The sequence below is a fragment of the Caretta caretta genome, chromosome 2 (genome assembly GCF_965140235.1).
Source record: "Caretta caretta isolate rCarCar2 chromosome 2, rCarCar1.hap1, whole genome shotgun sequence".
NCBI classification, from domain to species: Eukaryota; Metazoa; Chordata; order Testudines; family Cheloniidae; genus Caretta; species Caretta caretta.
Genome location: NC_134207.1, coordinates 199,962,149 through 199,989,224, shown reverse-complemented (window position 1 = coordinate 199,989,224; position 27,076 = coordinate 199,962,149). Strand labels below are relative to the sequence as shown.

Genomic DNA, 27,076 nt, shown 5'->3' with positions numbered 1-27,076 from the left:
CTCCAAATAGCCTCAGTTTAACTGATAGGAAACTAGACAATTTCCCACTGGTGCAACCTGGGAAAGCGATGAGCAGCAGTGGAGGCATTAAAGTCTGCAGACAGAGTTCAGGAAGACAGTACTACCTCAGTTTCCATTTGTCTCATGTTCACAGGTTGCAGACAAAGAGCCAGAATCTTAAATTTTGTAAATGAGATTAAATTCTGCATAATTTGATGGCACTTGTCTGTGAAAGCTTTCTACTGACCATGAGCAAGGGTAGTTTTCAAACCCTGAATATAGGATTTCATTTCAAGGAAGTTACTGCAGAGAATGTGTTTTAACTGTGAGTGCTGATTTTCCTATAACAAACTCCTAGTTGCCTCTAGACCAGCGGTTCTCAAACTATGGGTCAGGACCCCAAAGTGGGTCGGGACCCCATTTTAATGGGGTCACCAGGGCTGGTGTTAGACTTGCTAGGGCCCGGAGCCAAAGCCCAAGCCCCACAGCCCAGGGCCAAAGCTGAAGCTTGTGCCCTACTGCCCAAGGCCGAAGCCCAAGGGCTTCTGACCTGGGTGGCAGGGCTCAGGCTATGGTCCCCCGCCCTGGGGCTGAAGCCCTTGGGCTTTGGCCCCCTGCCCTGGGCAGTGGGGCTCAGTCTGGCTCAGACTTCAGCCTCCGCTTCTGGGGTCACGTAGTAATTTTTATCGTCAGAAGGGGGTTGCGGTGCAATGAAGTTTGAGAACCCCTGGTGTAGAGGTTGACTAGGTTCTGTGAATACACAAAGATGATAAATGACCTGGAATATTATTTGGTCATATAAATTTCCACCACTAACAATTCCCCTCACCCTTATTCCTGTAGGCTTTTCTAATTTTTTCTGAGTCCAGTTCTAGTGACACATATCGCATTAGACAGCCCTAGAGATGGATTACCTCTGTTTATCCACAGAGAGAAAAATCCTCCTTGCCCTACTCACATGAGTTGTCCCATTTAAGTAGACTGAACTATTCAAGATGGAAAAAAGAGCAGGTTTTGTCCATAACTGGTAATACATAGGGAGCAGCAACGCTTCCTGTACCTTGTCCCAGTAATATGGATCAATTCTAAACTGGAAGGGTCACCTCTACTGGTAGAGGGAGAGTTTGGCTGTCATGCTTATTCACTCCTCTACTGGGACTACCAATTAATGGTGGTGTTGACATCTTCTAACAGGAACCAAACTGAGATCAATATCTCATTTTAAATAGCCACTAAACAGCCAATGGTAGTAACTTTTGGTCACTGCCAGTCTGGGCTGCATTCGAACTGGTGGCCTAGAGCCACCCAGTCCCCTCTCATGCCATTTTCATTGGGAATGATGAAATGACAGATACTTCATTCTAATCAATGCTTCCGTGTATATGTAAAACATTATAATTCCTATTAGGACAAACAAACTTAGCACATTTTAGTTGCGTAATTTCTCCTTAATGGGTCTTTTCTCACTTTGTTTTTCTGCAGGGGATTACACTGGTAACAATCATTAACTAATGCGGGGGGATTTATGTAAGTTACTCCCATTTATACTAATTTAAGTTATGGTGTAAATCCCCTGTGCAATGATGGGAAAACAAGATCCCTAAGGGTTAATCTTGCAGCCATATGTCCTGGTTCTCTAGAATTTGAGTAGCACTCTCTCTCAGTACATACGTCCTTTATGGCTAAAAATAAAACAAACTACAGGATGACTCATAAAAACATACATTCAACTTCACATTCTCTAGAAATTTCTAAACAAGATGTTTTTCCAGCAAGGCATCTATCCAAATGGATTCCCTCTCCCACACTAGAAATTAACATCCTTCATGTTACATAATGTGGTTAAGGCCAAGAGAAGGTCCAATCTATTAAAAGTAAACAAAATATTACCACCCTATGACAGAAATAGTTTGTTATAATAATAAACATAATTTCCAAACACTACGTTATAAAAGGGAAAATTTGCTGGTGTGTCCGTTCTGTTCAAGCAATCTTCACCAGTCAACACATTTTAAACAAAGAGCAAAATTAAAAGAAGAAAAAAGAAATCTACTTACAATCTGTTGCCATGCCAACATAGATGCATTTTTTGAAGCGACATTCCTGACACTGGTTTCTTGTCACTTTGTCTATCACACATTTTCCTTCATATTTACAGGAATAGGTTGGATGGAGATTTTTCTGAATGGTTCTTCGAAAAAATCCCTAAGTGGGAAAGAAAATTCAGGAGGCATTAGTGTTCTGTGTTTTTTTTGGTGTTGAAAGGTACTTGGGCTTGGTACTGATGCAACCATGTATGCAAGATGGAATATTGTGTGTCATAAAGTTCTAGGATATTTAATGAGCACATCAATCCCTTAATATAGGCTCCTTACTTTTTTGGGTTGCAAGAAACATTTTGGGTTGCAAGAAACATTTTCCCCTAAAATTAAAACTAGAGATAGACCTGGGATGTCTAGATCCAAATGTGGGTGAGGTACTGTTCAGATGCAGGGTGCTAGTTTTGCCTCTTTTTGACAGAGGTACCAATTGCAGTATTTGCATCTAAACTCAGATTCTGAACCACCCACAAAGTGTGTTCAGAGCTGGTGTTTTCGAGGAGTCCTATTGTAAACACAGAGGCCAAGTAAGGAATTCTGATCTGCATCCAGGTTGAGATTCAGACCTCCCAAAAGCCCAAGAGCATTTGAATCTGGGGGTTTAATTCAGGCCCATCTCTAAATTAAAACATTTATTTCCGACTAAAGGGAAACATCTGCTTGTGTGCAAGATGCTTGCGTGAAAGTAATTAAGGCTACCGAGAGAATTAAAAACAAAAACACATGCAGCAGTAGCATTTTGCCAGAGCCAAACAAAACTTGCCCATCAGAAGTTTTGAGCTCAAGCCTAAATATTGAACCCACAATTTTCAAGTGGACTATAAATCTGAGGAAATGAGTACACCCTTACCTATGCCCACCTTTGTAGTCAGGACAAAATGTCACATGTCAGATTATCACCACGAATTGCAGTATGTATTTGGGGCCAGCTGGCATAAATTGATACAGCTCCACTGACGTCAATGATTTACATTAGTTGAGGATCTGATTTCTAGAGAAATCAGATACCGCCTTCTCTCTGAACGTTAAGGACCTGAATCTGCTATTGTTAAAGTCAACAGGAGCTTTGCCATTGACGTTAGAGACAGCAGGATCAGGCCCTAAAAGGGTATGCAACTACAGTGGGGGCAATCAAGATGGGAGCAAAGCAAGATGTTCAGATCTGTATTTGATTCCAGATCTCTCCATAGCCTGAGAACAGTTTCGGCCCACATCCAGCTACCAAACACATTATGGACCTAAAAAACCTGAAGCACTGAGTCTCAGAGCCCCAGGCAATTGACTCAGTGTCACAGGGCTTGGGTGGTGGGGCTATAAATTGTAGTGTAGATGTCTGAGCTTGGACCAGAGCCTCAGCTCTGAGATCCACCCAGAACTCAGTCTCCATCCCAAACCCGAATGTCTACACTGCAATTTTTAGCCCTGCAGCCAAGACTTCCAAGTCTAAGTCAGCTGACCCAGAACGGCCGTGGCTGTGCCATGGATCTTTTAATGCTGTGTATACATAACCTAAGTCCCTGACCCTGCAAAGACCTCCACACATGCTTAACTTTATGTACAGTGGGTGAAATTCAGTGGAGTCAGGATGTCACTCAGTGAGTAGTCTTTTGGGAGTAACGTCACAAGGAAAAAGGTGCATTCTTAACTCAAGCTAGCTAACTCTAAGTAAAATCCTAGTGAAGAAAAGGCAGTTTAGCATTCACATGAGTTAACAGGTTGAGTTAAAGCTATAGGGAAGCCTAGTCTTTAACTCAACCTGTTAACTCATATGAACACTAAAAACTGCCTTGTCTCCATAGAATTTTACTTCAAGTTCAGTAGCAGATTAAAGGATTAAAGATTTTGTCGCCCCTAGGCCCTGAAATAATTGCCCCCCACCCCCACCCCAGCTCACTTCTGCTCTGCCTCCGCCTCCTCTACTGAGCGCGCCGCCGGGTCCTGCTTCTCCCCACTCCCTGCCAGTGCTTGTGCGTGAAACAGCTCCGCAAAGGAGGGGGGATGAGCGGGGAATGTGGCGTGCTCAGGATAGGAGGCGGGGCCGGGGCGGGGATTTAGGGAAGGGGACAAATAGGGGCAGGGAGGGGGCGGGGAATGGGGGGTGGGGAAGGGGTGGAGTTGGGGTGGGGCCGGGGGCAGGAATCGGCACCAGGGGAAGCAGCCTCTGGCTGCTATTATAAATTTGCCGCCCCTGCAAATTTGTCGGCCTAGGCGTTAATATGCCACTGTTCAAGTTAGTTAACTCGAGTTAGCTAGCTTGAGTTAAGAGCACACCTTTTTTTCCCTGGTGAAGATCAGGCTTTTGAGGTTAATGCAACTCTTCACAGTGCATAATATTAAGCATGTCTGGAAGCCTTTGCAGCATCAGGGCCTGTGGGCATAAGCCAAAGCACACTGACATCAATGGAAAGTCTTCCACTGTCTTCTTTGGGCTTGGGATCAGACGCCAAAACAAATAACTGGATTTGAAAACTTTCTCAATCCCATAATGAATGCACATTTTAATAGGAACAGAGAGCCTGAATCTCTTTTTATTTATGCTGGTTTTGCTCTGGTGTAGCTCCATTGACTTAAGTGAAGCTACTCTTTCATTACAGTAGTATAAGTGAAGAGGGATGGAGGCCAAAGCGATAGAAAGCAGCTCTACAGATCAGCATACATTGGAACTCTGGGTAATTATGGTTAAAGCAGGAGACGGTATATGATCCCTGTGAGCCCTAGAATGCAGTGCTAATGTTTAGCTTCCCCAAATACTTCTTGTCCTTAGTGTGGCTTTGGCTTTATAATTTTTAACATTCTTACCCAAATAAACTACTCAGATTCTGGTTTCTGATCCAGCCCCTTTGCACTGCTCAGAAACTTTTTATTAAAAACATTCCCATCAGCTCTAGATTCCACAGGATGCAAACACCAGTCACAGTCTAGCCTGTTCTTCAATGCTGGCATTTTTTATTTTATTATTTACCTATGCTTTATAATATATGTGCAGATTGATACAGATAACTAGTTACACACAGCCAAATTTTGCCCCTTTCAGATGTGTGGATCTTCCCTTGACTTCTATGGGAGTTGCTAACACATATACCAGAGGGCTGAATAGGGCCCAGGAACACATTACATTATAAGGCAATGGCTATACTAGAGAATTTACAGCGGCATAGCTGGACTAAATTGCGCCCTATCTCGTATTCTGGGTTTTGGGGAAATAAAGATCTGCATCTGATACCTGTGACTCAACCATCTCTTTGTATGACACCAGAGTATGTACTGTGTGGTCCTGTCTTCTTAAAATGCCTCCTTTTCTGCAGGAAGGAAATATCTTGTTTACAGGATCCCAGTGTTATTCAATTGAATTCACTGCAGCAAAGGAGTTCTTTTGAAAGGACATGCCTGTACCATGCAGTTTTTTACATTTGTTTGTCTGAAACAACCCCTGTCTTCATTTAAAACAAACAAACAATTGTTCATATAATTTTAAAAATGCAGTTCATGGTTTAAAGTATATTTCATTAGTCATGGTACAGAAGGTAAAATAGTAAAAGAAAAAAAAGCATAATGTATTAGTGGCAATAGATTCTAAAATACTTCATGTTGTGTTTGCAAGTGCCTGTGTGGGGGTTTTGTTTGTTTGTTTGTTTAAAACAATAATTATCAGAGACACAGGAATACTGGCATTTGTCAAAAATAATTCATACCAACAGATGAGGTTCTTTCCTGGTATGATTTAGCATAGCTCCATTGAAGTCAATGGAAGTATATTGCTTTGCAACAGGTAAGAATCTAGTCAAAAATATTTTTAAAAATAGAAAACAGACTCCTAAAATTTAAGCTAGAAAAATATAATTGTATTGTCCTCTTTTCAGTTGTGAACTGTCTGCAAAAATACACCTTATTCGTGATGCATATAAGAATCAGTAACATAACCAAACACATGGATTATTATGTGTAACAGATGTTCTTGTTCTCTCCTAATCTGCCTTTATATTTTATGTGACAGCCAAGTACAGTAGCTTTTATGTGACTGGAACATGAACTAGAGTGCCACTTCCAGGTCCCAGCTTCCCGCCCTGGCTATTTACCTTGCATCCTTCACAAGTGATGCAGCGATAATGATACCCGGTGGCTTTGTCACCACATACTACACATAGCTCGTCCTTGTCTAAGTAACTGGGTATGTATCCTGTAAAGGAAAAGAGAAAGTGGCATGAAAACACCAACTACATTAAAATAATGCAGATCTTCTCTGCCTAGTCCCTACTTCTGACTTTTCATAGCAACTGATTGACACTCCGGGTTAAAAATGTTACACTAGAAATGTGACAGAAACATATAAAAATAATCTACAATTTCCAAAACTGCTGTTTCAGTATCTGCTTGTAACAAACGTCTACAGAGGCAAGTCAGCAACTTGTTCTTTGAATGAACAAAATATTATTTGTCAATATAGCATGTTTCACTTTTCAACTCAAAGTCTTAGGTAGGAAAAAATAAATGCAAGCAATACAGCAATATTTAATTTTTCTCCATTTTGTTCTGTGCAATCTGATATGCTTGTAGCATAAAGTAAAATAGTTCCAGGTTACTTAAAAGACTCAATATCCTATCAATCAGAAAAGTTTATTTACATTGTATTCCTTTCCAACTATTTTTGTAGGCATGATTCAGCATATAGCCAAAATGATATCAATCCTGCTTTACATAGGTGTGTACTAGTGTAACTTATTTAGTGTAGGTGGAATTTAAAACAGAACATAGTTACTCTCTATGTGAGAATCAAATACGAGTGTGTATCTCTCTCTATGAGTGGGAGAATGACACATTTTTTCTCATTCATGTGATTTACCATACATCCAACACCTGAAATTAACATGGATATTATTAAGTAAAACAGTTGCATTGATTGGTTCTTTTTCCATAATAACACATTAGATTTTAGTTTTATAAAAGTATTTAAAGAATTTAAAATTAACTTTAAAAACAACACAAAACATAATTCTAAAGGTAACAAAAATGTATTTTTAAACTAGGGAGAAATTTAAAACCGAAGTCAAACATAAGACAATTAGAACAAAAGTTTTGTTCAAACAATTTAGAATTAATGGAATTCAAAATGTGTTTCTTTAGGATGGTCTCTGCAAAAGGATAATCCCATACAGGGATTTCCAGGAGAGATTCACTTTGTGGGAGCTATGGGAAATTGTAATAATTTCCACATGACTCTGGAAGAATTATTAAAACAAAAACAAATACAAAACATATTGAACTTATACACGATATGTATATATAGACAAACAAGGAGTGGTTTTGGTTGTGCAAAAGGTTTGCAGTACCCAAACAAAATAAGGTTTTTATCCACATCCATTTTATCCAAGCTTGGAAAGTTCGGGAGGCAAGGGGGAGTTAGACGAAGGTTTTCAGTTTTATATTGTTTCTAATAATGTAAGGGATAGTGTATAGCAGTGGTTCTCTACCTTTTTTCATTTGCAGACCCCTAAAAATTTCAAATGGAGGTGTGGACCCCTTTTGAAATCTTAGACATAATCCGCAGAGTCCCTGGACCGCAGATTGAAAACCACTGTTTAATGTTAATGACAACTGCTTATGGACCCCTTAGACACAGTCTGCGGACCCCCACGGTCTGTAAATCACTGAAAAGCACTGCTCTATAGGATCCCCGTTGAAGAGCCCCTGCTTGAGAAGATACTGGTGCCACCTATAGGAGAAAAGGAGAAACTGAACAGAACGTTTACTAGTTTACTAATGCCTGGTATTGAAGTGGTTGCCCTGGTTTTTAGAAGGCAGGATTATTTCTAATGTTAAGGTTTGTAAATATATCTTTTTAAAAATCTTTCCTGTACTGGGCATTTTTAAGGCTGGGTTGTTACCAAAACCAGTCAATAAAACTGAAAAACAAATGCAATTAGAGGGATTCTTTTGGATGGAGACGTCTGTAAACATGACCCCTTCCACTTGGTTGTTGAGCCTCTTTGTGGTGTTTTGTCTTAGACTAGACTGTAAGCACTTCGAGGCAGGGGCTGTGTCACTTTGTGTGTTCATACAAAACTCAGGGTATGGCTCCATAGCCGCCGGGAGGTGTAATTCCCGGACAAGCGCTAGTTCTCCTCGAGCTAGCGCACTAAAAATAGCAGTGTGGCCATGGTGGCATAGGCAGCTGCTTCGGCTAGCTGCCCCAGTGCAACCTCACCTGATCCCCTGGGTGTATATATGGGCAGCTAGCTCGAGCCACCGCCTGTGCCACCACAGCCACACCGGTATTGTAGGCCCTAGCACGTGTATGTTTACCCAGGCTGGGCTTTAGTCCTCCCAGCTGCTGTGTGGAGGTACCCTCAGACCAATAGGGCCTCAAACCTGAGCGGGGACTCAGCAGACCACCACAAGGCAAATAATAAACAATAATCATAAAACCAATAAAAGGCAGCTACTGGGGCTATGCTACAAGGTGGACTGCTGTTGGTTTCTTGTGCCTAACGCATCAGAGGGGCAAGCCCCAGAAGTAGAGAAATGAACTAGAAACTAAAACTTCCCTTTGAAAGATGACTTTAGGAGAATGAGAAGGGATCTGTCCTGAGAAGAATGGGATCAGGATGGGAAGTAGGACTAAACTGAAGGCATATTGAGTGGAGATAGACCAAATGAGGGTGTTCGAGAGTTTCTGGCCAGCCCCAGGACAACTTGGGGTTACTGATGTGCCACTTGGAGTGTGGAATTTGAGGAAGTTACCAATACCTTACATTAGGAAGACACTGTTGAAAGTAACAGGTCCCAAGGGACCTAGTAAATTGACAAGTATTTAGGTTTAGGCCATCATTCTCACTGTGTCCAAGCTGCACATACAAAGCTCATCATAGTTTCTTGATCTCTGGCTGCCTGCCTCAGAGACGGCAAGAGCAGCTGGGAGTGCATTCTAATTTATACCACAGATTCCTAATGGAGCTTCTTCCAGTGAAAGATTAAAAATAATGGAGCTCTGTTCCACCACTCCTCCTCCCACTCACACCTGCCTCCACATACAGCATGGTGGGCTAGACCAGGAGGACACAGAGCTGGCAGAGAGTTCCCCTATGTTTGAAATTGCTACTTATATAAATGTATATATTAGGGCAGATAAGCGACCATTCTTGTTATCCTTCTCTGCCTTGGAATTCCCCACTTTTAAGGATCAGAGCAAACTTTTTTTTACATGGCAAGAAGGCAAATGAACTGCAAGCCCATGGCCCTAAAGACACACTCCAGTTTAGAAAATAAAAATGGCAATATTGAATGTGAGAACAGTCCAAAGTAAGATGGATTGTTTGCACCCAATATTAAGTGTTCAGTGTACTGATCATAGATAAGTATAACCAGACTCTATGATGTGCTAAGTGCCCTCTACTCCCATTAATTTAAAATGTGAAATGGGGTGCTCAGCACTTTGCAGGATTATGCTCCTAGTCTACAATTCTGTGAATTCTGCAGTTAGGGCTGGCGCTGCTCTTCTACTAAGTCAATAAGAAATATTGGCAGAGAATTCTTATCGCAGGCACTTGTGTGGATTGAACTTTTGGAGAAGTGAAAGCGATAAACTCTCTTTTTTATATTTCTGCTCCAAAATCTTTGTATTCAAAAAATCTGAGAATCATATTCATTTTCTTATTTGGCTTTTAACCTTTCTCCCAGCAACTTATTGGCCCACCAGTTACTGGGGAGTAAGAAACAGGGCCCTGAGCAGTGTTTTAAAAAAATCCACATGCTCCAAGTAGGCAGGAATCTAGCCAAAGGGAATGAGGGGACCTACTTAATGAATTCCTATAAATCTAAGTTTTTATTACAAAAATACGTTTCTAGCCATTATGGGTGTGATGATAACCTTCCAACTGTGATCTGAGCATAAATCAATGAAGTGTTGTTTTCCAACAGCAGCCCCCGTGCTTTTTGCTATTGCTTGTAGCTGGATCAAGCAGCAAGAGAGAGAAATTAATTGCTGCTACTCTAACTCTGTCAGCAGCATGGAAATTATGCGTTACTGCACAGTACTGCTGCTTGGGAAAACTGTGGGCAGCAGTAGAATGGCATTAGATTTATTCCCAGGGAAAAATAACCCAAATAACTTAAACTGAGTTTCAGGAAGGGATAAAGAAGCAGACTCCTCTTCCATTCCCTCCCAGCAGCAGCTGCCAGGAAAGAGACAGACGAATGGTAGATGGAGACTTGTCCCTGGCTGAAAATATAATTTCCAACATTGGAGAAGCAGACATTGTCTGGACAGGATAACCCAGGTGTTCTGCCACCAGCATATCCCGGCCAATGCAGAGTCCTCAGTGAAGTTTGCAGTCTCGAACCTTGATTATTTTTGCATTCCTTAGTCAGAATCTGTGCTCAACAGTCGAGCTGGAGCCATCCAGCACTAAGAAATTTGTAATGAAAGCAACATCTATATCACTGCAAGGTATAATATTAACCAACTTTATTCCCTGGTCATTTCAACCCCGGTGTACTGTGAGCCTGGCAACCTCATCTGACAGACACAGCATGCTGCATTCCTCTTGGTGTCTGCTCCTCATTGTTCTCCATGTATCCATCCAGTACAATTGACATTGTTCACCTTAATACCCAACCGAAAACCTTTGTTCTGAATGGGAGCTCACAAATAAATGTTAATGACCTTGACCTGTCATATGTCTGGTATTTCTCTTGCAGTCTAAAAGATAACTCCGTTGCCTTCCAGCCTACCACTTGCCAGTCTGACTAATCTTACTCTCTTGGCAAGACTAAATGCTCAACAGAATAGTTGCCCTTACCTTGGAGGAATGTGTGTCATAATCCACTACGTGCAATCATGTCTTCAATCCATAATACCTGAACAAATTGAGTTTTTCCCTATAGCATCTTTCTACAGATATGGCAGGAAAAGTTTACTTCTCATAGGACACACTACCTGTAAAATGGCTATCATCCATAAGAGCAGCCATACTGGGTCAGATCAAAGGTCCATCTAGCCCAGTATCCTGTCTTCCGACAGTGGCCAATGCCACGTGCTTCAGAGGGAATGAACAGAACAGGTAATCATCAAGTGATCCATTCCCTGTCATTCATTCCCAGCTTCTGGCATTGCTGAAAGAGAACCAGATCTGTTGATCTATGGAGGATGACCCATGCTGTCATACTTTGTGGTCTGTTTTTGAATGCTACACGTGTAGCATAATCTGAAGAGCTGACAAATTGCAGCAGCACTCCTGGCCCATGATATTCTTTCAAGGTTGAGGGGAAATGGAACAGATAACAGCTTGCTATTCTTGCCACTCCCTCAAATACAGTCAGGAAAAAGAATAAAGAAAGAAAACTCAAAAATACTTTAGCAAAACCTGTCTACAACCACTCAGAAAACCCAGGAGGATCTTATTGCCTATACATTTTGGCCGTGCCCTGCTTTTCAAATATACATCTGTTGGCAGGTGGTCTGTTTCTGCTTAGTCAGCTCTATGTGGGTGGAATTGTCTGTTTTATAGACTGTTAGATTGTCCTGCAGCTTTTAAGTGCAATGGTCTTAATATTATGGGACCAATCTCACAAGGTGCAGAATGCCTCCTGTGAAAGGCCAATTGTCTTCAACGTCCACTTACAGCCATTGGGAGCTCACAGAGCTTTATGTTCCATGAAAGGCACTCGGAACCTCATAGGATCAATCTCCTAATCAAAAGAAAATGCCTCCCCCGCTCCATAAAATGCCCCTGAACTCTTGCTGGGGAAAATATATCTTTTCTAAATGTTTCTGTACTCCAGAGAAATTGGAAACCCATTTTGAGAGAGTCAAAGAATAAACTTCAGTTATAATAAAAGTTAAGAACTTCTCAAGTTGTGGGGGCACCAGGCCTTCAGGTTTGAGCCTCCCACTCTGCTGACAAATATGTCAGATGCTTTAATATTAGGCTAGCTAATAAACTGCAATTCAGAAAAACTCTATGACCACTTTCACAACAGAAGAGTGGGATGTGTGACATAGATCTGAAAAAATAATTCCTACGTACCAATCGTTGTTTACTGTTACATTCTTGCTGCTGCAAAAGAGCCATCTTAGATTCGTTGCTTACAAGCAGAAAAACCCATTTTAGCCTTTGCACAGGAAAAGAGATCTGTTTTTAACAAGATTAGTATTTTAGTGCATTTTCATTGTATCAATGTGCTACAGCATATGTAGGGCCCTACCAAATTCATAGTCCATTTGGGTAAACTTCATGGTCATAGGATTTTAAAAATCATAAATTTCATGATTTCAGCTATTTAAATCTGAAATTTCACAGTGTTGTAATTTTAGGGGTCCTGGCCCAAAAAGGTCACAAGGTTTTTGGAGAGGGGGTTGCGGTACTGCTATCCTTACTTCTTTGTTGCTGCTCGCGATGGCGCTGCCTTCAGAGCTGGGCAGCTTGAGAGTGGCAGCTGCTGGCCAGGAGCCCAGCTCTGAAGGCAGAGCCACTGCCAGCAGCAGCGCAGAAGGAAGGATGGCATGGTATGGCATTGCCACCCTTACTTCTGCACTGCTGCCTGCAGAGCTGGGCCCTTAGTCAGCAGCTGCCACTCTCCAGCCTCCCAGCTCTGAAGGCAGCAGCACAGAAGTAAGGGTGGCATGGTATGGTGTAGCCCCCCTTACTTCTGCTCTGCTGCTGGTGGGATGCTGCCTTCAGAGCTGGGCGCCTGGCCAACAGCCGCCGCTCTTCAGCTGCCCAGCTCTGAAGTCAGCACAAAAGTAAGGGTGGCAATACAGTGCCCCCTAAAATAACCTTATGACCCCCCCCCCCCGCAACTCCCTTTTGGGTCAGGATCCCCAATTTGAGAAACACTGGACTCCCCCCATAAAACCTGTATAATATAGGGTAAAAGCACACAAAAGACCAGATTTCACTGGCTGTGATGCGTTTTTCATAGCTGTGAATTTGGTAGGGCCCTAAGCATATCCTTACTTCCTCCACTAGGACTAATTGCATAAGAAAGGGCTTCTCATTAATATAAGTGTTCTGGGACTTGTCCCTAAGATAGTACTGACACACACTGCATTGTACTGTGAAAATGAAGAAAGAAAATGTATTACTATATTGACCTATTTTGTACTGTATCAAACCTGAAAGATAAATTTACATTAATGTTCTGATGATTCAATCTGACACTAACATTTTAACACCCGACAATTATAAAAAAGTGACCAGAATCAACCAAATGCAGAGAGAGGTTGTGTGTGTGTGCAAATGCATATTATATATAATCTCTTGAGATTTGCATGGGATAAGGCACAGGGCTGTGAGCCAGGGAAATTGAGTTCTATTCTGTTATGGGCACTGAATTGCTGTATTACAATAGGCAAGTCACTTCATCTTTCTGTCCCAAATGTTTCCCATCTGAAAAATGGGAAAAGATACTATGGATTATTATTATTTATCTCCAGTTTTTTGTTTGATTAGTTTTGACTGGGACTCTCCAAAACTGTCTGTTTTCTCTTCCTCATTTATTCAAAAGTTATCTTTGAGAAAAAGTGCTTCATGTTTTGTAAAGCACTGAAGTAGAGAAAATGTTATTAAACAAATTCACACTTCCCTGGACAGCTGATCAGCTTTCTGGCCTGCGTTTTTGACTTTTCTTTACATTATTCTTTGTCTCACAGTATGACTAAATTCTGGTAAGCGACTCTGCAAAGATGCCATTTCAGGGCCCACTGTTTATTTTCTTTACAGTGATTCCAACTGTGCTCAGTTTACAAGTAAAGATGTGACTTTTTTTTCACAAGGGCTAGCCCTAAACACTTAGGCTGGGCTCAGCACCTTTATCGATAATATCACAGTTTGAGCAAATGTTCTTGACATGGAACAGTTTAGCCCTATCTGCACTAATCACTTAAACTGCTGCCAGCATTCGAGCAATTGTATCTGTTGCTAACTATAGATACAGAATGTGCTAGTGTAAATAATGCTAGAAAGTCAAGCCATGTTCTTTGTTACTTGGGCCTCATTACCAATAATTCTGCATTTGGGACTTACGGTACAATTTTCAGAGAAACATCTAAGTGACTTGGGAGCCTATGTCGTATTTTCAGAAGTGACTTAGGAGCCTAAGTTTCACTGAAAGTGAATGAAACAGTATCTTAAGTCACTTAGGTGCTTTTGAAAATTGTACACTTAGTTAACAATTTTGCTGGTGATGTGCAAGGCAAATGTAGAATCCCTTTTGCTCTCCCAAAGCTCTTTTGGTTCTGCTAGGTAACGGTGGTAAAAGGTAATCAAAACTTTTTTTTGTCACTGCAAAAAAATCAAGCAGCTATGACTCCAAATGCACACTGATCTGTTCAGTTGCAAAGATGCCCCTTTTCTGATCACAATCATCCCTATATTACTCACTCGAGCCAGGAACACCTATTTTTTGTAAGCCCTGAAGATGACAGCTAAAGTGCAGGCAGTTGTTTTATTGCAAAGGCCAGAGATGACAAAATGATCGGTTTCTATTTACTGTTTTGTTAATTGTGTGTATGTTAATTAATTAAATTATATTATATTGCTCTTCTAAGGAGACATTTTGACAAATAATTCTCTATGTCACATTTTCTTGGTGATTCAGAAAATAACCCAATGACCTTCACACTGTTAGGAACTCAGTTTGGACTAATTAACTGGTATCCTGTGACAACTACACTGTATGAACTTTTAGTTGCATGCAAATTGGCAGAAAAGGTATAAAGAGAAATAATAAGAATAATACTTTAAAAATACACAGCACCTCTGATCCCACAATACTAAAGAGTTTTGCAAACATGGACTTTAACCCAATTGTAAAGATGGGGAAACTGAGACACAGATAGGTTGAATGTTTTGTCACCATCTGACCTTGGACTCAGAGAGTCCCAGCTTGCAAACCTTTATTGACATGCATAATTTTGACTCACATGCTGAAATTTACTCCACATGCATAAAGTCTGAGGATGAAACCCTGGCCCCATTGAAAATAATGGGAGTTTTGCCACCGATATCTCTGATGCCAGGATTTCACCCAAGTACATGAGCTTTATGCAGCTGGGGAGATGAAATCCAACCCCAAACCTAGATTCAGAGAAGGGGCTGTTCTGCAGTCCCATCCCCTGTTTCAACCTACAGGCGGGAATTGCATACACAGTTTCTTCAAACCAGTTTCATTGGATACTGGGGCTTCTGGACTTGTATAAACATATTTTCTATGACCCCTCAACTGGCTCATCCCTACCTGCCCCAATGCATTTCTCCTCACTGGCCTATGCAAGGCTGGTGCAGAGATGGTACATGGACACCCCTGTCTAGGAACTCAGCTGCCTGACAGTCATGTAGCCCCTATGCAAGGCTTAAATGATAAGGAAGACCTTATGTTGGCCCCCTTCATTGGGCTGTACTAAGGTTGAAGTCCATGGAACAGAAAACTTGAAATCAGCTGACTGGTGTTTTATTCTCAACTATGCCTCAAAGGCCTGATCTCGCAAAGCTTTACTTTATGTGAGTAGTCCACTGAAGTCAGTGAAACTGCTAGAGGGAATACAGTTTTGCAGGTTACGGCCCTTTTGCGAAGAGCACTCAGCTCTCTCTTCTAATGGCTAAAAATAGCTACTTCAGACAGAAGCAGAGCAAGTTATTGTGTCTGTGTCTGCCTTGCCTGTTACATCGGGTTGTGGCCTCTAAGCACGACCAACATACAAACAATAATTTCTCAGAATAATGTGCTGCCATCTTTCAATAATGTGCAGCACAGTACAGAAGTTACTGACTGCCACAAAAACTAGGAAGCAGATACCACCCAGCTGCCCCTGATTTTTAGGAACGTACACAATTTTTCCTTAATATTCACGTGTCTCATCAAGGACTGTGATTTAAAACAGACAATAATGGGATTGTTAGTGTGCAATGGTAGCTAGGAGTAGGATAAGGTGTTTTCTGATGTCTTAGATCATTTGGCTTAATTTTCTAAGAACTTATTATTCTCCTTTAGTAACTATCCCTCATGTCACATGGGCCTTTTGTTCTTGATTTTTATTAGTGAGTCCCTCAATTTCTCTGTGAGGGGTTAAGAGGTAAGGAAGGCAGTAAGGACCCATTTATTAACATTGGCTTTCTTTAGCATCTGAAGGATTTGAACTTTTTAAATCTTTTAATAGGAAATAAACCGAAGACTAAAAATTCAGACAGCTTTATTACTGGAGAACACAAAGTGAACAGCATGAACATTATTGAGACTAATAGGAATTTCATAGAACTAACAGAAAGCTCAGTTGCAACAATAAGGACTGCTCAAGGTCACCTGCCTTGGGTCTTAATTTTGCCCTAATGAGCTATTACTAAGGCTTCACTAACAAACAAAAAAATCAATTTTGGATTAATACAGACACACACACGTCCTGTGCTGTGCCTTCTGTTGTCAGGACAGGATAAACAGATGTGTTAACTTTATGACAGTTTGGCTGAAAGCATCACATAAAAAAGAAATACGAACATGCCTGCAACTTCTTAGATTTCTTCTGTTTGGCAAACATAGCATTTGACTAGGTTTGATATTTTATTGCTGTCCACTGAGCTCAAGGTTTAAAGAATCCATAAAAACTGTGCATGTTCTCTGTAAATGATCAATTTGCAACAGGCACCAACATTCAAGTGTGATTGAAAGCCTGTTCCCAATGAAAATCTCTGAGACTTCTGATGAAATCGGGGCAATGTATTGCAAACAATGAAAAGGGAGTTTTTAAAAATGATTACACTATATTCGGAAATTAAGCCCTACCAACAGGTGGGAAGATTGTTCATGGATTACTAAAAATATCACGTCTGTGTGCTAAAACAACTTGTTTTAAGCCTTGACATAGATAATTATTACTTAGGATCCTTTAACACAGTAAAATGACACATGCAGTGGCAAATCGCTATTTTATATGATAAATTCATCATGACTAGTATCTTACTGCTAAAGAGAAAGATATGAACAAAGTCTACAACAAAGTTGCAAATTTATCACTTAAAACCACCTAGTTTAAAAGACCTTTAAAATGTTACAAGTAGAAAAACATGCACTATTTAATCTTTAATATGATCACGTTCTCTTGGTTTTTTTCCCCCTAGATTTGAAATACAGTACAGAGGTATTTTTTCTACTGAAGTGACAGATTTATTGCACCAAGTTCTAACGAATATTTCCTATAGGGTTTTCAGTGTTCCTAATAAGATGAAACAGACTACTTTTCGTTACAGAGCCACTTTAAAATAGAAAATAGTGTCTGTTCCCTAGCTAGTTACATCAGCTTCACTAGGCTTTTGATTAATTGCACACAAGTCTTAACAACTGAAGGGCACCATGTTGATACAAATGATATTGTCCTTATATTCTTTAGACTAAGTGAAATATATCTTAATGCAGATATATTTAATGTATATTTCTAAAATGCCTGCATCAAGTTTTAAGCTAACTTCAAATACAATACATAAGGTTAAAATATTTGCACACAGTTGCTAATATTCTGGGTTCTTTTTGAAAAATTATACATATTTTATCCATTTAAAAACAACAGGGGAAATTCTATAAAGCAATGTTACGGAAAATTTAAAAATGAACAGTGATTTAACCCGACGGGGATTGGATATTACAATTGGATTATATTCTACAAACATTTTGATTAGATCAACTTTTTGGAGGGGAAAATAAAGTATCATTATGGCATTATCTTTTATTCTTGAATTTCCAGTCTTTACTGCCTTAAATAATTAGAAACTACATGCTTTTCAGCTTTTCATTTTAAGCACATCAATTATATTAAATTAAATCATTAATTTTTTTAATGAACATTTACAGTTCTAGTTTCAACAAATTCTATTTGATATGGAGCTACTTAGTAATTAAACACTATTTACATTTACATTATTTTTATATAACCAGAAAATATGAAGCACATCCAAACTGAAGGACACACAGTAAACACATCTTGCAAGGGAAACTTTCTCATTCAGTCTGATAAAATACGGTAAATGAACATAATGAGCATGCGATACACAGAACTAGCGATATATTTGAAAATGGCTTTTACAATTAAGAAAAAAGTGCTTGGAAATCCCCATCATTCACAGAAAATCTTTCAATCACCTAGCAACCTGCTGCTGCTTTCAATTTTGAACAGGCAGCCTTCACATTCACAGATGTATCTGAGCCAACGGATGCAACTGCAAGTTTAAAGCAAAACAAAAAAACAAAACCAGATCTTTTTGTGTGGTTATTTAAATAAATTGCCCCTACCTTTCTTCTGAGAGTATGATGGCGACTGCACTTGAGAAAAAGTAGCTTTTTCTTCTGTGAAATATTCAAGTTGGTTGTACGGATTCAGGGCCATGTCCATGCCAGAGTACTCGCTTTTAAACACGTTTCCAGGGTAACTACAGGTATATGGCTGATTCACCGCCCAGGCCTGTTCCATAGATATGTTGTTATTGTGCAGGACCTGAGCATCACAACTGCTGTAACCCTGACTATCTTCAATATATGTGCAATAATCGGCAGACTGCATGGAGCAATTGCTACCAGCAGCAGGATGCACTTCATATATTTCTTGCATACAGTAGCTCATTTTGTTATCCGATCTCAGCTTCTACTTTACATTCACACACACACACGCATGCATGCACACACAGACATGCATACACATGGAATGGGAAAGGAGAAATGAATAAACAACGCCAACAAAGTCGATTGCAAAACAGTGTGTTTTACTTTGGGGCAGCACCTTGTGTGCTAAAATCCTATTTATATTGGGATGCCTTGTGAGCTCCCCTGCCAATCAAACATATTGGGAAGCAGATTTATGACAGTCAAAGGTCTTAATCTGTGATTGTAATTCCTGGGGAAGATGGCAGACAGGTAGCAATGACCACCAGACAAAGGCGGCTATGGCCAGACAACCCCCTCAACTGTTTGTTAGAAATAATCATTTGTAAACCATTTCAGCCCCTTCCAATATGATTAGACAATGATTACTAAGGCAAGGACACAGTTATGTCACTATAGTTGTCAACTTAAGTGTGAAGCATTATAAAGACCTCCTAAGAGGGGATATGCTGAAAATCCTAAAATCAATAATCCTGTTTTTCAGCATTAACCCATAGAAAATCCAATAGTGCTGTGTTGTTGACCCAAACAGTAGTCTAATTTTACAAATTTTAGCATCTTAATCTGTCATCAGCTTTATTGATTTTGTTTTACAGAATTATCTACATGAACCTCCCACGCCTCACACACATACATGAACTCCCTGCTGCTTGTTAATGCATTTACAGGAAAGCAGCCTTTTTTAAACTTCAGTGATTTTGGTAGGTAATTTCTATTGAGTTTAACAGGTGGGAAACTTCAGAATAATTTGTCTTGATCAGCAAATAGGATACTGCTTAAATAAGCTAATTGGTTTGCCGTTACATTTCATTCATCTTGTTTGCATGTTTCAGTAATGAAGTATTGAATGTATATTTGGTCGCAAATAGAGTGTGATTACAGGCTTTCCCCAGTCATTTTATTCACACACTCAAGTTATAAACATGTAACACCATGAAACAGTTCAGAAACAGAGTTACTATAGGATTTTATAATAATTCACCACCTCAAATGCTAGTACTAGTACACCCATTTTAATCTAATCTCTCTCCCCCCTTTTTCTTTACACCAAAAATAATTTCTGTTGTCTCTATTTTTCCCTAGACAAAGAATTTTCCTTCAATGGCATGCTACAATATAGCAAGATGTTTGTGAGAACAGGAGCACGATTGTATTATTCATTGGATCACTAAGTTCTTGTTATTGAGAAGCAAAAATAATATTAACAATATTAACTAAAGAAGAAACTGTTTCTTACTGTTATTGTTTCACTGATGTTAAACAATATTCACCACTCTTAAATATGAACTGAAGTAAGGCCCCCCTTCAGCCATGAACTTAAACCTGGGCCTAACTACCTTGCTGAAATGAGGCCGAGGGTCTTAAAAAGTACTCTTGAAAGGCCAAAGAATGGGACTTGAGGAGGACACATTGTTCCTTAGTTGGTTTCATGGAACATTTTAGAAAGATTTAAAGAGTACATAAAGGAACACTCCCTCTTCCTCCAGACACAACTTACCTATTTTATTATGGGCCAAAGCACTAAATCCTGAGCAGTGCAGAGCACTATCAACTCCCACTGACGCCAGGGCAGGTGCTCTTCACGTCTCAAGATTTGATGCATTCTGTTTCACCCGCTGATTACTTTACATTTGTTTTTCTAACTATAAATCAAAAACTGAAGTCAACAGAGTTGTTTCAGGAATGAAATTGTCCCTGTTAACTCTCATCGTGGAAAGCATCAACACACTCCTTTTGGAGCAAGGAATGCTTACTAAAAACTTCAGAAATAAGTTCCAAAACACCATACACCTCTGTCCTCTGTTTTTCAATGTCTCAAACTCAACAAAATATAATTTAAAATTAACCTTTCAGTAATATGCTTTATAAAAACACTTTGCAATTGTAATTTTGGATTTAGCTGGAATTTATGCCATAAGTTTTCAAAACTAATGAGTGGTTTTGGGTGTCTAACTTGAGACACCTTAAATAGACTGATTTTTTTAAGGATGGATGCAATTTCTGAAAATCAGTCCCCTTTTGGGTGTTTTAAGTAGGGTACTGAAAAGTGAGCCCCACACATTACTATGTTGATTTGCTTGTGTTTGATGTTTTTCCTCCATATTATTAATTTCTTTAAAGGCAAAAAAAGCCCAGTTTCTCTTCGCCCTTGAGAACAAAAGCAACATCTTTACCAAAAAGAAGCCAAGGCCACAACTCAAGCTGAAAATGTACATTAGAAAGCAATCAAAAATATTTTGGTGGAAACATTTTGGGAACTATTTTTCCTTTACGATTTATTGTATGTAAAGATCAGATATGAGTGCACAAATATTTTAGTACTTGTCACAGTTTCCTTCTTTGACAATATCACTGACACAAAATGACCAGAGAACTTTGCAATTATTTATTTATGCCGAAACACATGAAACATATCAGGCTTTGTGACTAGTTTGTGTGTGTTACACAAACACACCTTTTAATCTACTGAGAATACAGTACCCTCATTGCCCAGAAACAAACCATTCCATACATGCAGTAGGGTATTTTCTTTTGATTGCCAGACACAACTCCCATTACCCCTAACGTGAATTTATGTAAAAGCTCACAACAAGATGAAAACTATACACTACAGAATAACTGTTCAGGGTACCTACGCATATTTTTTCCTCAAATGTCCAAATGTTATCCATTGGTATGTCTCAAGCACTGTTTACCTGAATAAATCTTCAGTTATTTAATTTAATAACGAATTATATATATTAGAAGCTTGACATAATCTGAACTATGAAATTAATTTTTAGCAAATGTTCAGTCTAATTTTTTTTTGAAAATATTGTCATTTTAAATACCATCACCACATATATCACTAATCCATTTACTTCTGTTTAGTTTGGTACTAACAAGGAAGTCATGAACTGACCTTTTAAAAAAGAGTTTAAATAGTCTTTTGCTTATCTAGTCAAGACAGAAAAGTTTTATTACTGTCTGTACAGGAGCCATTTCGAATACACCTTTCCTGCTATCAGCTTGGGTAGACCTGTAACATTGTGTGTATTTTATTCCATATATACCATGGATATAGAATCAACAGATTGTTAAGGATAAATTTTGCCATCAGATGCTTTTGTAATTTCAAGTAAAGTGAGCCTGAATCCGAGCTCCACTCAGATCCTGAGGCAACATTTGTCCCTAAGCAATTACTACCTCTTCTGAGTAAAGGCGTGTGTTAGTAATACGTTTTAGTCTGAAAAGACTAACAAGTGTATCTCAGTTAAATTATATTTAGCAAGTTGTAAAGATAAAGATTACGTAAGTGTCAATCCTACTTTGACTAAATCTGCATGGAATTTAAGTTTTTCATTATTCTCGGAAAAACAAGCAGATACTTATTTCTTAAAAATGGAGAAAACTAACTGACATGGTGCATTGGTAACTGTTACAATATTCATATACCCAGAGTGAAATCCTGGCTTCACTGAAATCAATCTGAGTACATCTTAGACTTCAATGGGGTCAGGATTTCACCCCAACACTTTTCTTTAAAGTGAGTTTGGGGGAAAGACCTGAACAATACATGTTCAGAAACAGACCAATTTAGATTAGAAAATAAATATGATAAAGTTTAAGAGATACAGACTTGAAATTAAACCTTTTATTTAGTGTGGAGTGGGGAACTGAGCAATCACATCCATTCAAACTGAAAGACTAGGCGTGTTGTTGAAGATTTATGCAACATCTAGGTGGTTAGCACTACCTATTGTGTATTGGGTCTGTCATATATAATGTATAACATATATGTATTTTTGAAAACTGTGCTCCAGCAATTGGAAGAAAAATCTCGCCTAGAGTCAGAGAACAGATTGTTGTACTGAGAGAGAACAGATTGTTGCACTGAGAGACTGACATGCCAGAGAGGCCAGGTTTCATTTGCAAGACAGCAAAGAAACTTGTGGGCCACACTGGTCTGCATCTACACAACAAATTTAGTTCCTGCATTCCCCAGTGTAGTGGGTCAGTCCAAAAGCCACCTGGCCAAGTGGTCAGGCCATGGTTCCATAGTTCTTTTTAGTCTCTCTGTTCTGGAGGGGGCCCTGCCAGGTCATATACGGGAAGAAACAGTCCCTCTTGATTCCCTTCTCCTCAGGGCTGTCATGATAGAGGGGAGTCGGGAATAAGGAAGGGGGACCCGGGCTATCCTGATCCACCAGGTCCCAACCCAGGGCTTAATGTCCAGACTACTTGTTGGTCCATCCCAAGTCACATACCTGCTGGGTCTCTCCCTTTAGGGAGTGGTCACAGTCTTAGTAGCAGCAGTTTAGTCTGCCCCGGGGATGGGGGCATCCTGCTCTTTGGGGCCTCTCGTGGGTTCCCAACTCTAAAGGAGGGGGTGAGAGGAATCTGGATCACTGCTTCCAGCATATTCTTACCAGTGTCATAGTCACACTGTCCAAAGCTCCAGGCACCGGCCTCATTCCTGGTGCACCCTGTAGCTCCTTCCGCCCTTTCCCTGGGCTGTCCATCCCTTTTTAAACTATCCCTCCAACTGGAGCATGCCCCACAACCCCCGAAGGGTGGGGCCTCCCTACCCCAATACTGTGCCATGCCTTGCTCTGGTTTAGTGCGGGGTCTGTAAACCCCATCACACCCAGCCAGTGGTCGTAACTTTGGAGGCTGTAGTGTAGACAGGATTCAGACATTTTTACCACTGGGTTGTCTGACCCTGGCAATTTGTCTTTCGCTTACTGAAGCACAGTTATCTGGCACTGTTTGGTTCTTACCGTGTTTAAACCACCAGTCAGAAATATCCATGGGACAGTGGTAAAAATGGCTGCCTTGTCCACACTACAGCCTCCATGGGTGCTACTACCGGTGAAGCTACAGTTGTGAGGAATTATGGATCCTAAATGTGCCAAGGTAGATACAGTTCTGATTCCATCTCTGAAAGGAAGGGCTTGGTACATGATCAAAAAAAGGACAGAATATTTTTGATGTATAATATCTGTAGGGCGGGATGAACCTTACACTGATGGAGGGGAGCAAAAAGCAAGCGGAAAAGTGGGAGGTTAGGCTGCAGTGTGGCATGCCAGGCTCCATGCATTACTGCTTTGGGATCTGCAGGGAAGCAGCCAGAATTTCGCACGAAGACTTAGAATTCCCTGGGGATTCCAGAATGAGGTGCTTCTTCCTAGAGAAAGGAGGGAACTATGTGAGGTGAAGCTTGAGAACCCAATCCTGTAACGTGGTGAATACCCTCAACAGCAGATACTTTCCCCTTGTGATTTTGTTTTGACAAATGAGGCAATCAGCTTCTTAGTAATTATCCTTCACCCATCTCTTTTCCTCACCCATTTAATTTAACTTTCTTGTCTGAAAATAAATAGACTTGATATAAAAAACCACTATGGAGAGATTGGTGCCAATACATAACCCCTAGGATAGAGAATCTATGGCCATGATATGGAGAACTCTGTTAAGAGACGTCTCTCTTTATTTTAAGGTCAAGTCTCATCTTACTTGTTTTTTGTAATAATATCAATAATACTTATGCTACAGAATATGCACTGTTTTTCTGAGAGTAACTACCGCAACACAAGGAAATCATGTCACAAAAGACTAGGGAGAGTGTGAAAAAGGGCCCAAATGGAAAAGGCCTGTTTTGACCCAAAAAAAATGACAAGAAGTACCGGGGCATGAGTGTCTCCACTTGCAGTACGCTAGTGTTTTATGTTGACATAAAACTCAGGTTGATAGTCCTGCAGACACTTGTTTCCCTGGAAACAAATCAGATCATAAAACAGTGCCAAAAATTAACATCACTATTAGAACTGAAATGTTGCTGAAACATTTTCATTTGAATCTCTTAGGGCCTGATCCAACAGTCCTCACTCAGGTCCCAGAATGGGACTAATTACCTAAGGAAGTATCGCAGGACTGGGACCGAAGAGTCTGGAAGCAGAGTTGAAAACAACACACACAATTTCTACTTCAGCCATTTCTTTTGTGTATTGTATCTGCATTTTGGTTTTTTGGTTTAAATGGATATTGGATTCTTTCATTCATGAATAAAAACAACAAAAAATAACTTACATAAACATTAACACAAAACACTTCTGTGATTGTTCCTACTTAGGCAATGATTTCATCAGCACAGTGTCCAAGACAACCCAGAACACTGACACATGCAGAAGCAGAGCCATTAAACACATTCAACACCTGTAGAGTATAATTTACTATTTGAGGGCCTTATTCCCCAGAAGAGTTATATTCTCTTGACTGTTTGCAAACTGAATGTGTCTGGCTATAGTCTATGTTATCTCAGTTCTTTGCACAACACCTCTATCCCTCTTTTTAAAAACATTCTGAATCACCATCATAGAATCATAGAATATCAGGGTTGGAAGGGACCTCAGGAGGTCATCTAGTCCAACCCCCTGCTCAAAGCAGGACCAATCCCCAATTAAATCATCCCAGCCAGGGCTTTGTCAAGCCTGACCTTAAAAACTTCTAAGGAAGGAGATTCTACCACCTCCCTAGGTAACGCATTCCAGTGTTTCACCACCCTCCTAGTGAAAAAGTTTTTCCTAATATCCAACCTAAACCTCCCCCACTGCAACTTGAGACCATTACTCCTTGTCCTGTCCTCTTCTACCACTGAGAACAGTCTAGAACCATCCTCTCTGGAACCACCTCTCAGGTAGTTGAAAGCAGCTATCAAATCCCCCCTCATTCTTCTCTTCTGCAGCCTAAATAATCCCAGTTCCCTCAGCCTCTCCTCATAAGTCATGTGTTCCAGACCCCTAATCATTTTTGTTGCCCTTCGCTGGACTATCTCCAATTTATCCACATCCTTCTTGTAGTGTGGGGCCCAAAACTGGACACAGTACTCCAGATGAGGCCTCACCAATGTCGAATAGAGGGGAACGATCACGTCTCTCGATCTTCTCGCTATGCCCCTACTTATACATCCCAAAATGCCATTGGCCTTCTTGGCAACAAGGGCACACTGCTGACTCATATCCAGCTTCTCGTCCACTGTCACCCCTAGGTCCTTTTCCGCAGAACTGCTGCCTAGCCATTCGGTCCCTAGTTTGTAGCTGTGCATTGGGTTCTTCCGTCCTAAGTGCAGGACCCTGCACTTATCCTTATTGAACCTCATCAGATTTCTTTTGGCCCAATCCTCCAATTTGTCTAGGTCCCTCTGTATCCTATCCCTGCCCTCCAGTGTATCTACCACTCCTCCTAGTTTAGTATCATCCGCAAATTTGCTGAGGGTGCAATCCACACCATCCTCCAGATCATATGGATTACATCACACAGCATACGAATTATTCAGGACTCGATGGGGATCTCCCTAAGGACTATAGGGAAGGGTCTTATGATGTCTTTGGCCCTTCCCTACACTGATGGAGAAAAATATTTATGTGGTCAAATACATTTTTGCACATTTGAACATTTAGCATGAAGGATTACAATATATTTCAGAATTCTAGTGTTGTTGTACAAAGTAATATTATCATCTCCTGGCCTTTGAATACAATTATATCCATTTTGTTTCTTTTGTGTTATTATGGCCATTATATTCCTTTCTTTGTGCCATCTTTATATGATTATGAGTGACAACACAGTATTGTATTTTAAAATACTAACCCACACGTCACTCATTAATCACACCAATTTGATATACTTTTACCTTTAAAAGAATGCCAGCATACGTTCTCTATGCCAGTTCTGACAAAACCCACTATTCTGTACTACTCTTTGAAGAAATTACAATGCAAACTGCCTGCACGCTGTGGTCTCATACTGCACAGTTGATTCAGGACAATGTTGATCTTTGTGTACTGTAAAGAAAGTATAATTTACACCATCAACTGTTCTGTTTTGGCAGATCTATTAGTGTGGCTCTGGCTCTAGAAAATGTTTCAACCATATCTGTCTCTGCCAAATACACCTATATTTATGCCCATATGGTGTAATGAGTCCCTACTTTTTTAAAAAATGTGTGTTTTTGATCTACTTGACTCTTTATTTTGTATTACAGTTATACCTATCCCACGCTTGAGGCTCAGGACACTGTTCAAAATACAAACTTTTATCACAGAACAAGTTTTAAAAGGAAAAAAAACCCAATTCTTAAACGCCAACCCAATGACAGATGCAATCTCTGTTTGATGTGCCTAGATATCAGCCGACCATATTAGGTTCCTAGTTCTGGCTCTCCAATTCCTATATTACAAAGTACATATATCAGATACTACGCATGGTTGTCACATTTTGACATTAGCATTTGGTGGTTAGTGCCATGCATCTCAGTGGAATCAAAGGCCTATTAAAGTATAGCATTTTGGTTATGACAT

General features: G+C 40.1%; 1 protein-coding gene across 9 annotated transcripts in view; it reads right to left on the bottom strand.

The window, feature by feature from the left end:
- The window catches only part of THRB (thyroid hormone receptor beta), a 316,316-nt gene that overhangs the window by 31,224 nt on the left and 258,016 nt on the right, over positions 1 to 27,076 (bottom strand). For 8 of the 9 annotated variants that reach the window (XM_048838575.2, XM_075125745.1, XM_048838580.2 and 5 more), the window contains 2 exons: positions 6,176 to 6,276; positions 2,058 to 2,205 (listed from right to left, as the gene is read on the bottom strand). In XM_048838575.2, the coding sequence (XP_048694532.1) occupies positions 2,058 to 2,205; positions 6,176 to 6,276 (249 nt within the window). Of the gene's footprint in view, positions 1 to 2,057; positions 2,206 to 6,175; positions 6,277 to 18,371; positions 18,700 to 27,076 lie in introns of those variants that run through there. The other variant, XM_048838573.2, reaches the window with a different exon arrangement.